This window comes from Muntiacus reevesi, chromosome 1 (genome assembly GCF_963930625.1).
Source record: "Muntiacus reevesi chromosome 1, mMunRee1.1, whole genome shotgun sequence".
NCBI lineage: Eukaryota > Metazoa > Chordata > Mammalia > Artiodactyla > Cervidae > Muntiacus > Muntiacus reevesi.
Window position 1 is genome coordinate 270,961,551 of NC_089249.1, and position 13,228 is coordinate 270,974,778.

At 39.4% G+C, this 13,228-nt stretch overlaps 1 protein-coding gene across 11 annotated transcripts in view; it reads right to left on the bottom strand.

Annotated features, from left to right (window-relative positions):
* The window catches only part of SPATA9 (spermatogenesis associated 9), a 57,814-nt gene that overhangs the window by 5,804 nt on the left and 38,782 nt on the right, over nt 1-13,228 (bottom strand). For 10 of the 11 annotated variants that reach the window (XR_010660854.1, XM_065915340.1, XM_065917288.1 and 7 more), the window contains one exon: nt 3,629-3,724. The exons of the other annotated variant lie outside the window; for it this stretch is intronic. Coding sequence is in view for 9 of the 10 variants with exons in the window: in XM_065915340.1 (XP_065771412.1) it covers nt 3,629-3,724 (96 nt within the window). In the remaining variant the exon portion in view is untranslated. The remainder of the gene's footprint in view (nt 1-3,628; nt 3,725-13,228) is intronic. 11 annotated transcript variants of the gene reach the window in all.

Consider the following 13,228-nt stretch of genomic DNA (forward strand, 5'->3'; position numbering starts at 1 on the left):
TTTCTCCTTGCTTTGGACACTGATACGGATGTAAGGTATGAGCATAAGGTAGCAAACCTAAGAACCAAAACCAACGAACAGGATAGTGGGAGAGAAAGATGGAGAGGCCCTGGGTTCGTGATGACACTCTAGATCCACTATACAAACGCAGGAACTGCCTGACTCTGGACTTCTAATTAAGTGAGATAGTTAAATATCTGTATTGATTAAGGTACTATCGGGTATTTTTTTGTTACTTGTATCTGAGTACACCGAAGTCTAGAGTTATAAATCTTGAAGTCCATCACTTCCAGCTACAGACAGCTTTAACCATTTATCACAACTATGATCATTTTCTATGTACGCCATGCTACAAAAAGAAGGTTGGGAAGCCCTATCCTATTTGATGCATTTCTTCTTCCCTCACTTATAACATTTTATCTGTGCCCACCCTAACCAATTCTGTCCAAGTCTCAGAAAATGAAAGATCTTGATCAAGGTCAGTATTTCTCCATCTTTGCTTGTAACCTATACCATACCTATCAATTTGTCTATCAATTATTGCCTGCCTCTTCAACCTCTCATTCTTGACTAGCTCCTCCCCTGCAACCTGTAACATACTAAAGTATCTTCTATCCTGAAATTTAAGAATTTAAAATCCCTGTGGCCCCGTTTCCCTCTTGACTACTACACACTCTTCTTGATCAAACCAGGACATACATCCATGGTTTCCATTTTATCATCTCCTTTTCACTCAGGAAAACTCAGAACCCAGGGCCTCTGCTAAAATAGTTCTCAAGATGATTAATTCCAACATCTTTACTACTAGATCTAATGGACACTTTTCAGATCTTCATTTTACTTGACTTTTTCTGCTTGTATGTGATTCTTAACCACTCGCAACTTCCTGAGACTCTAATTCCTTGACAGCATTTCTCCTGATTCTCTTCCTGCTTTTCTTATTATTGGTCCTCTGTCTCCTTCGTGGATTTCTTCTTAGCTTATCTTAAACAGAAAGTGTTCTTCACATTTCTGCCAACGTTCTACTCTTTTCACTTGGCATGGTTCTACCCTCAGGGCATTAACTTCCAACATAGATGCTATTTGCTTTTAAAACCATAATTCTAGCCCTGACCTCTCCTAGGACTTGGATGAATATATCACCAATTATCAGAGGTCACCAAAAAAATTGTTTCTTAGTTTATGGCATAAGTCATATAGGAAAAATTCAAGTAATTTTGGTTTTAATCTAGTTGTTTTAGTTTCACCATAGCCATTTCATCCCACTCATTTTCTACAGTATATTTGCATCAATCTTGTATGAGATTCACATTTAAGATACTGAACATTTCTCAAAATTTTAAAACATTTGCAAAATATTTGATAAATTCAAAGTTTTTAAAAATTGTAAATATGTTTAAAATGAGTTCTTTTACCCTTTTTTTTCCTAAGTTGTCTTGGCTATTCTTTACTTTTGGCATTTCCTTGTAAATTTTAGAATAAACTAGTCAATATACACATACACACCTGCTCAAATTTTAATTGGGATTGCACTGAATCTGTGGATTATTAGGAAAATTTAACCTTTATTCTTGTCTCTTTCAATATGATCAAAAAAAATAAATAAATAGGTAAAAGACCTCTAACAAAAAAGCCATAAATTTATTAACAGAAAGAAGATCTAAATAGAGAAGTATACCACGTTCATAGATTGGAAGGATAACCTATTTTACCAGTTATGAAGACTTAATGTAAAGCGCCAGTAAATAATACAGTGTTGAACTGGTATAACAATAGACAGATCAGTTGACTAAAACAAAGAGAATATAAACAGACCTACAGATATAAGGACATTTAATTTATCTTAGAAAAGGTGTTCTGGGGCAATAAGAAAGAGGTTTACTTTTTTTCCTGATAAATTGAGTTGGATCAACTGGGCGTCACTGATAGCTCAGTTGGTAAAGAATCCACCTGCAATGCAGGAGACCTGGGTTCAATCCCTGGGTTGGGAGGATCCCCTGGAGGAGGGCATGGCAACCCACTCCAGGAATTCTTGCCTGGAGAATCCCCATGGACAGAGGAGCCTAGCGGGCTGCAGTCCATGCAGAGGGCTGCAGTCCATGAGGTTGCAGAGAGTCGGACACAACTGAGCGAGTAAGCACAGCACGGCACAATGAGATGCCCACGGAGGGAAAATCTGACCCTTGCCTCACACCAACTCCAGACGTGTTATAACTCTAAAAGTGAAAGGCAAAATAACAAAGCTCCTAGGATATATCAGAGGGAGTAGTTTCATGACTAGGATGTAAGTCAAGATTCCCTAATGAAGACATAAAAAGCACTTAATATAAAGAAGATTAATAAATGAGACTTCATTAAAATTAAGAACTTCTGTTTTAAAAGACACTCCTAATAATGAAAGGCTAGTCACAGAGTAAAATAAATCTGCCCAGATTCAACTGAAAAAAGGGCTCGTTCCAATAATACAGATAAAAGTACAAATTGATAATAAACCAATGGACAACTCCAAGTAGGAAAATGAGAAGAGACTAACAGAAATTAACAAGAGGATATCCAATTAATGTATAAAAAAGGTATTCAGTCTTAATAATCAATAAAATGCAAATTAAAAACACAATATGATAGTACTACATACCCACAAAAATGGCTATACCAGAAAGGATTGATAATACCAAATGTTAGTGATGATACAGAGCAACTGGGATTCATAATCTGCTAGAATGAACTGTTAAAACCATTTTGGAAAACTTTGGCAATATATACTAGAGACAAACATATGCAAAGTCTTACAGTCCAGACATTTCACCCAAACATATGTACAAGAACATTCACAGCAACCTATTCACAATAGCCAAAGTTCTAACTAATCTAAATATTCAACAATAGAATAGACAGTTGTATATTTAATCAATGGAATACTATACAGCAGTGACAGTCAACAAGCTCCTGCTATAGGCAACAAATGAATGTCACAATGATAGTGTTGAGCAATACAAGACCTACAAAAGAACATAGTATACGATTTCATTTATATACAAGTCAAAACTGACTAGGCCATTAGAAGTCAAAATAGCACTTGCCTTTACAGAAGAGGTTAGTGATCATAAGGAGGCAAGAAGGAGGCTTCTAGGATGATAGTATAATGGTCTGTTTCTTGATCCATATGATACATCAATTAATAGATTTCCTGATAATTCATCAAGCTGTGTACTTTTCTTTTTGTATGTTGTATTTTCAATTAAAGGTAAATATAAATGGCAATGAATTAAAAGAAAATAATTTTATAAAAGTGTGTATATTTTTGTCATACTTTTTGTAATTCAAAAAACAAAAGCTGAACTTTAACCAACCATGGCACAATGGCAGAAACAGAACACCTGTAACCTAATGAAAGCAAAACCAAAATGTTTTGACCAAATAGTAATAAATTTTTTTTAAAGTAAAATAAGTTTTATTACTTAAGCAACTTAGTTTTGGTGGATTGACCTGGCTCCTTAGAAATGTAATTTTTAATGTAAAATTATTTTGTGTAATAACAGAATAATATATTGGTTTAAGAATAGACTATACAGTATTTCTTTACATAAAATAATTATATTTCCAGATTCTAATTATTTTCTTAACTTACCAAATAAATGAGTGCTGCATATGAAGCGCACATTATGCTAGTTAAAGCAGTCTTTGCTGGGAAAGAAATGATTTCAAACAAAGATCCCTTTCTGACCTGAAAAAACAAATGCGTTTTCTTATTAAAACAAAAAATTTTTAAATGTTACAATGTTAAATCTTATGATGTTATTGTAAAATGAGAATTCAAATATTGATAGTCATCTACTTTAGATCTGAATTTTCTCACACCTTGAAAATATAATGTCTTCCTCCTTTACAAAAAGACACTTTCTTTTGCTAATTAAAACCTATGACAAATCTATTAAAAAAAAAATCTCCAATTTCCAAAATCTGATTTTTAGCTTTTGACGTTTACCAAGTGTGCTCACTAGGGGGTGCTGCTGTGCTTATTAGAAAAACTGTCTTTGTTGAAATTCATGGAGTCATCCTTTACTAAATTATTCACCTCTTCAATTAAGCAAACAGCAATGAAAATACTGGGCATTTCCTGGAGATTAATGACCTGCCTGGAAATGTTAATCATGAGACTGCTGAAGGCCAGCATTAATCTTAGATGATCATTAAGCTTCAGCAAACACTTTGCGCTCATATCCAGCATGCTTTTTGAAATGTACAGGTTTACACTAATAAAGAATTTGTCTCTCAGATTTTTCTTGCTTCTAGAATGTGTCCCTGCCTCACCACAATATATTCAGTTTAAGGGAACTGTAACTCTTATACTAGGCCACCTCTGTGGCTTTGAGCTATAAGGATGAAATGATGACAGTAGGAAGAACATTCCCTTCCCCTTTAGCAGTGAAGGGGCAGTTAGTCATACATCTCCAAAGAGCCAAGTCACTCAGAGGCTTCAAAAACTCCCAAAAGGTATAGGATGTAAATATAAAATCATGTAAATGCACAATGAAGTGAAGTGGCTCAGTCATGTTCAACTCTTTGCAATCCCATGAACTGTATGTAGCCTGCCAGGCTCCTCCGCCCATGGCATTTTCCAAGCAAGAATACCATAAAATTGCACACAAATGAGAATGGTATATATATATATATATGATCATTAAAAGGTTCAGTTCAGTCGCTCAGTCGTGTCTGACTCTTTGCGACCCCATGGACTGCAGCACACTAGGCCTCCCTGTCCATCACCAGCTCCTGGAGTTTACTCAAAGTCATGTCCACTGAGTCGGTGATGCCATCCAACCATCTCATCCTCTGTCTTCCCCTTCTCCTCCCACCTTCAATCTTTCCCAGCATCAGGGTCGTTTCCAATGAGTTGGTTCTTCGCATCAGGTGGCCCAAGTATTGGAGTTTCAGCTTCAACATCAGTCCTTCCAATGAACAGTCAGGACTGATCTCCTTTAGATGGACTGGTTGGATTAAAAGGTTACAACACTGAAAAACTGAAACAATGGTAGCAGAATGGCTGGGTGAATTATGCGTATCCACCCAGTAGTAGCTGCAGCCTTTTAAATGCTGCCTCTGAAGAGCACGTGAGCGGACACTTTATGGCGCTGTATACCAGGTCCTGCTCTAAGTGCCTACTGTACTCAGGTTTGCTTACTGCTGTCCTTACGGAAGGACAAAGGTGTCCATCACAATCTCCCTTCTCCTCTCAAGCGATGTACGGAAAGCTGAAGCCAATAATGCTATCTAGCGTAGTAGCTGAGAGATGGGGGAGTGAAGAGGGACAAGGGAGGGGCTTTTCCTTCTTACCCCCACCCTTCAGGCCCTACCAGCTCCTACACACAGTGGGCAGTTTTAGCCCACTCTCTCCATATGTCAGCCTGGAAAACTTTCCAGACTTCCTGGCTTCTGGGAAGCGCTTCCAGGAAATGAAGCTGCTGCTACTCTTTCACTCTTACTGAAAGACTCAGATTGATAGCATGCCTTTGAATCCCACTATCAGGCTAAAGGAGACAAACTCTGTAAGTAGGGAGCAGATGTCAGGAAGGAAATCAGATACACGCCAACAGAATGCCTCGTAGTAGAGTAAAATATTCATGAGTTTGTGAATATATGGATGTAATGGAAGGTCCAATAATTGGTAGGTCATATACAATAAAAATAAAAATGGGGTGTGCATGCAAGGAAAATTACTGTTTCTGTTTCACCGTATCTTTCTTTTTCAGATTTTTGTCCTTCACCTAAAAGTAATTAAAATGGATTAGTTTAAAAATAAATATGTATTTAATATATGTTATGCTTCTGAATGATGAATCTGTATATTGGCTGGGGGTAAGTTTTTCACCATTTTAATGCTTTTAATAAATATTTGCTGTTACTATAATAAATCACCCCTGTAAAAATACATATCCTACAAAATTTATGTGGCTACTGGCTAAGTAGCCATTTTTCCATTTTATGACTCACTTGCAATACATGTTTTTCATATTATAAACCACACTGTTTCATTTTTGGTTTGCTATGGGCAGGAATAGTATATGGCAAAAACTGAGATAAACAAACTGGAGAAATTTGGGAAAAGGGAGACTTTGTCTAGACTGTCTTGGCTGTTTTCAAAAATTTTATCTTAACCTTGTTACATGATTTTTATTTCATTTGCATTTAAAAGTATTGTGATGTCACTATTATATCCATATATTTCCTTTTTGAATTTGGTAATATTAACATATAAGATACATGGATATCTCAACAAGTAAAAACATTTCAGTTTTAAATTTCTACCACATAATTTCCTGTTCTACTTCTCCCATATAATTTTGACTGCCTTGTCTCATGGAAGAAGTATCTATATTCATCTTATTTTCACTAACAATGAGATAAATCACACAAAAAAGCAGACTATAAGCAGCTTAGAAAATAGAGATATACTTACAGATAACCTGAAGGCTGGAGAATTACCAGGTCCAACTTAATCTATATTGTCCAAAACCATCTTGATAAAATATCAAAGGAGTTATAGGGGAAACTCTTTCTCAGTGATTCACAAATAAGTGTTGGAAGAAATACTGCTTTTACAGGTCCAGAAAAAAGTGTTTCCTTTTTAAGTTTGGAAAAGCTACTTGATCATGAATTTGCTTAGCAACCCACAATACTCATGAATGCAGGGAAGACTCCTAGCAATCCACAGGAAAGAAAGCTTTCTGACTTTGTTTATCCCAGTATTGGGGCTTCCCAGATAGCTCAGTGGTAAAGAATCCACCTGCAATGTAAGAAATGGAGTCAATCTCTGGGTTAGGAAGATCCCCTGGAGGAGGAAATGGCAACCCACTCCAGTATTCTTGCCTGGAAAATCCCATGGACAGAGTAGACTGGTGGGCTACAGTCCATGGGGTTGTGAAAGAATGGAACACGACTTAATGATTAAACAACAGCGCGCCAGTATTAACAGCCTGTGGAGCATTACCCTTGAATGAGCTCTTAATTTGGGTGGTCCTATAAAAGCTCAAATGTCTCACCCTCTTGGCCAACCTGCCAAAGTATATCTTCAAGATTCCAATACTTCTGCTTTCCATGAATTGTCCTTTTCCCCCCACCGAGTCTTGAATTACACCACCCAAGATAGACTCATGGCAAGCCCTTCAAGAAAGTGAAGAAGTTCCCGCTATTTGTGAGGTTTACAGACCCCAAACTGGAGTCTACCTTGGAGGGTTGAGGGCGAGGAAGAAACTTTACTTAGGTAAGCCTCTGTGATTCTTCATCTCGAAAAAGGGAGCAACACTCCCCTGGGGTCCACTTATGCCACAGGCACTCCTGAGGCTAAGAGTTTAGTTTGCCCATCTCTTGACTACACCACTCCAGAGAATGTGTCCAAAGTAGAAGCAAACACCTCTAAAGTCACCATACAGAAGATTCTATCATAGGCAGAGCTTCTGGTCCTGTGGCCCTGCGCTGGGGTGCCAAAGTCAGCAACTGTGTCTGGGAGCTGTCGTGTCTTGGCTGAAGTCAGCATCCAAGCTGATTATTAGGTCACTGCAGCCTAGAGCAGCTGCAGGCTTCACTCGGGCAGGCAGCTTCCAAGGCTAAGCAGATGCAGCGTTCTGTAAGTATTGCTGCTGGGGATACTGAGAATCCCCAAGAAATTCTCAGTTTTCCGTTCCTAAGGCCCCCTGTGGAAGCAGCAGGTATATCACTAACCTCAGCCCTGCACAACAGGAAGCGGTTTGGGGACCCACAGAGCCAGGTGCCAAGGAAGCCTCTCAACAAGACGGCCAGCTGGACAGGCCGGCCCCCAGCTCTCCACATTTCACTCCTTTTATTTTCACACACCACAGAGTTCCATCTTGACACAGGCAGCCTGACCATTCTTGAAGGAACTCAGGCTGGAGTCCACTCTGGGTAAGCTGAACTCTGATATGCCATTGACTTCTCGGCACCGTCTGGTTCCATGGATACATTCCATTCATAGACCAACCCGCTGACCTCCACCGCATCTCACACGTTACTCTGCTGCTCCTTGGATTCTCCAGGCCACTAAACTTCACTACTCACGCTTCTACGTCTATCCTCACTGAGACTTTCAGATTTGATATATGTTTTCTTCCTTGCTACAACTTCGGTTCCTTTCAGTGGCAATTCTGAATTTCCACCCCAGCTAATACACATTACCCTAGAAAAGCTTCCTCCTCACTCCTAACCCTCAAGGACCCCAGCAGCTCTGACCTGGGACTGTTCCCACTTGTCTCACTTCAGCCACGTGGAACTACTTACATTTCCTACGTAAGTCATGCTCTTGCCTCAGCTTCTTAATATACATTGTCCTCTTTTGCAAACGATTCTCCTACTTCTTCACTGGGATAATTTCCCTTCCTCCCAGGCTCAGATCCAGTATCATCTTCTGGGGAGACTACACCGACTACTCTTAGGAATTATTTCCCCCTTGTTGTTGCTTCCATAGTCCACTTTGCACACTTTCATCATGCACTCAGCACACCCAGTGGTCACGGCTTACTTGCCCATCATCCCTATAGTCCACAGGACATTTATGAATCCATATTAAAAAGCAGAGACATTACTTTGCCAACAAAGGTCTGTCTAGTCAAAGCTATGGTTTTTCCAGTGGTCATGTATGGATGTGAGAGTTGGACTGTGAAGAAAGCTGAGCACCAAAGAATTGATGCTTTTGAACTGTGGTGTTGGAGAAGACTCTTGAGAGTCCCTTGGGCTGCAAGGACATCCAACCAGTCCATCCTAAAGGAGATCAGTCCTGGGTGTTCATTGGAAGGACTGATGTTGAAGCTGAAACTCCAATACTTTGGCCACCTGATGTGAAGAACTGACTCACTTGAAAAGACCCTGATGCTGGGAAAGATTGAGGGCAGGAGAAGAAGAGGATGACAGAGGATGAGATGGTTGGATGGCATCACTGACTCAATGCACATGAGTTTGGGTAAACTCCAGGAGTTGGTGATGGACAGGGAGGCCTGGCGTGCTGCAGTCCATGGGGTCGCAGAGTTGGACACGGCTGAGCTACTGAACTGAACTGAACAGAACTGAGTACCCACACTCGTGATTTTACATGTCATGGTTTCAGTAAATTTGCATTAAGTGAGTGAAAAAGGGTAGAATTACATTTCACTTCCAAAAAGAAAGTTAACCATCTTATAATCTGTAAAAGATATTAAGAAGTAAACCTGAAGGACATCTGGTTCCAGCAATGTGGCAGAACCAGTGGGGAACCTCTCACCAAAAAAAAAAAGAAAACAGAAACAAAACAACAAAAAAAAAAACCCTATAATTTCTATATAAAATAAAAATCCAAAAATGTAATACCAGACTGAGTTTACAGAACATGAAAGAGGAGGAGGAAGGAAGGGATAAATCTTCCCATGTCAGGAACTAAAAGTCAAGCAGTAAGTGTGTGATCTTATGTCTCAGGAATGGGGATGTTACTGGATCCTGAAATAAGGACTGAGGGCTTGAGTTTTAATAAACAGAATGAAGATGAGACTTGGATGTGTATGAGGTGAGGTCAGGCCTTTGTAGAGCTGCAATGGGGGACTAGAAAAACTGCACCCGCCAGACCAAAAAGGTGAGAAAGCAGGTCCCCACCAGGGACTGACCCCTCCAGAGCACAAGCAAAATTCTCTAGAGAAACTGTTGTATCCCCAAGGCCAGAAGGTATTTCTATTTTTAAAAAGGTCTTACTGAAGAAAAATTTTCAATTGAAACAAAATGATGAGTAGACACAACATAGATCACAATAGACAGAAAGATTAGCAATCCCCCTAAATCTCAAAGAATAATCTTTAAAAAGATCATAAATAATATGTTTAAATTAAAGTGGTTATTAAAAAGAAATCATTCTATAAAATGATGCTTTTTAAAAAGTAGAAATTTGGGGGAAACACCAAATATTATAGAACTTCTAGAAATGATAAATATAATGTCTGGAACTTAAAAATACATTTAATAAGTAAAAGAGCATATTAGAGCTGGAGAGAGTTGGTTAACTGGAAGACAAATGAGAGGAAATTATTCAGATGTATCAAAAAGAGATAAAGGATAATACAAGAAAGGTAAATGGACATAAAGACTAAAATGAGAAGATACAAAAGTATGTTTAGTAGGCATTCTGGAATGGGATTAGAGAAAATGAGGAGGCAATATTTGAAGACATAAGGGCTGAAAGTTTTCCAGAATTGAAGAAATTATCCTCAGATTAAAGAATCACAAAGGCTTCCAAGACTGTGTGTGCACGTGCTAAGTTGCTTCAGTCGTGTCCGGCTCTTTGTGACCCCGTGGACTGAAGCCCATCAGGCCCTTCTGTCCATGGGATTCTCCAGGCAGGAATACTGGAGGGGGTTGCATGCCCTTCTCCAGGGGCTCTTCCCGACCCAAGGGATCGAACGCATGTCTCCTACACTGGCAGGCGGGTTCTTTACCACTAGAGCCACCTGGGAAGCATTTTGATAACAGCTAATAAAACTGAAGCTGTTCATCCCTCATGACGCAGCAGTCCTGCAGAAACGTCTCAACGTACGGACCTGGACTCAGTTCCAAGAGTGTTCACTGAAGCACTGTTTGCAATGTAAAAAATTTGGAAACTAAATTGTCCATCTGTCCAGTAATAGATAAACTGTGGATTCTTGTTTCTTGTGATGGAATACCACAAAGAGGTTAAAATAACAAGCCATAGCACCATAGCTGTGGGCTTCCTAGGTAGTTCTAGTGGTAGCACCTGCCAGTGCAGGAGACGCAAGTTAAATTCCTAGGTGGGGAAGAGGAGGAAGTGGCAACCTCCTCCCATATTCTTGCCTGAAAAATTCCATAGACAGAGGAGCCTGGCAGGCTACATACAGTCCACGGGGCTGTAAAGAGTCAGACATGACTGAGCGACTGAGCACACACACTCAGTTTTTGGTCTCTCCAGGTGGCTCAGTGGCAAAGGATCCATTCAATATCGTTCTCTTTACTGGATAGAAGGAAACCCCAATTCCACTGGAAACAGAAATTATTTTCCTGCCCTTGAGTTCTCATGAGTATCGGGAGACAATTCTCTGTGAATGTCTCTCATTCCTGTACAGATTGGGCCTTCTGGGCAAAGGATATGGTTGAATAGCAAACAACTTTGGCAGCTAGAGAAGGTATGTTCCTTTGGAAAGATCTAGAGATGTACTTCTCAAGACATGATGCAGGGCACTAAGGAGAAAGCCTTTTCCTTCTGCTCCAGAGACATATGCTTCTCTCCCTCTCTCTCTCTCTCTCTCTCTCTCTCTCTCTCTGCACGTCTTCAAAACTTTTAGTGAGATGCATAGACTTGACAGATGATGTTGAGGAACTAACTCAAGGAAGACTTCAAAGCCCTCCAAATTCCCTGATGAATAAATTTCTTTCCCAAAGTTCTTTCTCTTTTGAGCCTTCATCCTTGATGCTCCTCCTCCTGGAATTCCCATCCTCAACCCAGGAAAACTGAGTCCCTCCCCTCTTAATTACAGCATTCCTATAAAAAGATGAGTCTCTTGATTTCAAGGTTCCTTTCCATGATGGAGATATGGCATACTAACTCATTACCTAGTAAATAGAGTAAAATCTCAGCTTCCTCATAGTTTAACTTAGCAAAGATGAGGAGAAAAGACTCTGAATAACAATAATGGACAGTGTCTTTAAACATTATTTCATAATAAATACAGAAATATTCTGCAAAGAAGAGTTCTTATATCAACTCTGTAGGAACTGTGGGTCTAGCAATGCAAGCAAAGATCAAGGCAAAACATTAGATTCAGAAAGATATTTCAGTGGGAATTTAATACAGTTCAGCTACGTTTCCAAGGATCTAAAGACACAGGAATAAGCCTCATAGTGCTTAGAAATCTGATGGTTAACAAAACAGAAACCGTTTTTTACTTTCTCAAACTTCTGATATTATAAAGGAACCTTTTATAAATGCTGTTTCAGGCAATTCATAGTTGAAATATCTGATGCTTTCTGGAAATGTCAAAAATCTTTGATTAAAGAGAGATTCCTATATAATATTATTTATTTTAGCCACTCATCATCCATTTTCTCATCTCAAAACAACGCATTTTTGTTTGAGGTTTCATTCTTTCCCCATCCCTAAGTGGCATTGTCTGAATGGGGCCGCAACCCCTACTCTAGGAATGAAGCAGTAGTCAATTCCTAGACCAGTCAATGCACCTCATTTCCTTGGTTTAGAGGAAAGTCAGTCTCTAAAAGTGCACCTCAGGACTTAGCCAGGAATGTTGGATCAAGGACTCTTATTCTTTTCTGCTGTAATTGAACCTGGAAGGATGTAGCCCCTGAGAACAACTGCAAATCATCTTGTGACCATGAGGAGAAAGTCAGTCTAAGAATGGAGTCAACATAGAGAGACCTGAACCAAGAGATGAGTCAAAGAAAGAAAGAGGATCCTGAAGGTATTGTGTACTATATCCAGCTATGCCTGAAAGCTTCTCAACTCTGGATTGTTTGACTACAAGAACTAATACATATCCTTTCTGGCTTAACTCTCATTTTAACAAAGGAATGTTTTGAATAATGCCCAGATTGAAAAACTCAGAGTTGTGTGCCATAAAGTTTAGAAAAAAAGAAGCTGGTCTAGAAAAACTTAGAGCTTTTTTGTCCTTCATATAATACTGCTGCTAAATCACTTCAGTCGTGTCCGACTCTGTGCGACCCCATCCCTGGGATTCTCCAGGCAAGAACACTGGAGTGGGTTGCCATTTCCTTCTCCAATTCGTAAAAGTAAAAAGTGAAAGTGAAGTCGCTCAGTCATGTCTGACTCTTCGTGACCCCATGGACTGCAGCCTACCAGGTTCCTCCGTCCATGGGATTTTCCAGGCAAGAGTACTGGGGTGGGGTGCCATTGCCTTCTCCGCCTTAATATAGTAGAGCCTCAATAAAGCAACACAGAACATGGAATTTGAAACAGACCTGAACATTGACACGTCTATCAAAATGAATTTATAGCTAAATATACTCATTATATCAAACCAAGATTATACTGGAGACATAACAAAGTTATAGGGACAAGGACACAAGGCACAGTCATTTTTAAGGCTTGTTGTAGAATTTCTTTTAGGTTTGACATAAGTGGTAATTTGCATGCTTTTGGGGACGACAGAGGATGAGATGGTTGGATGGCATCACTGGCTCAATGGACATGCTGCTGCTGCTGCTAAGTCGC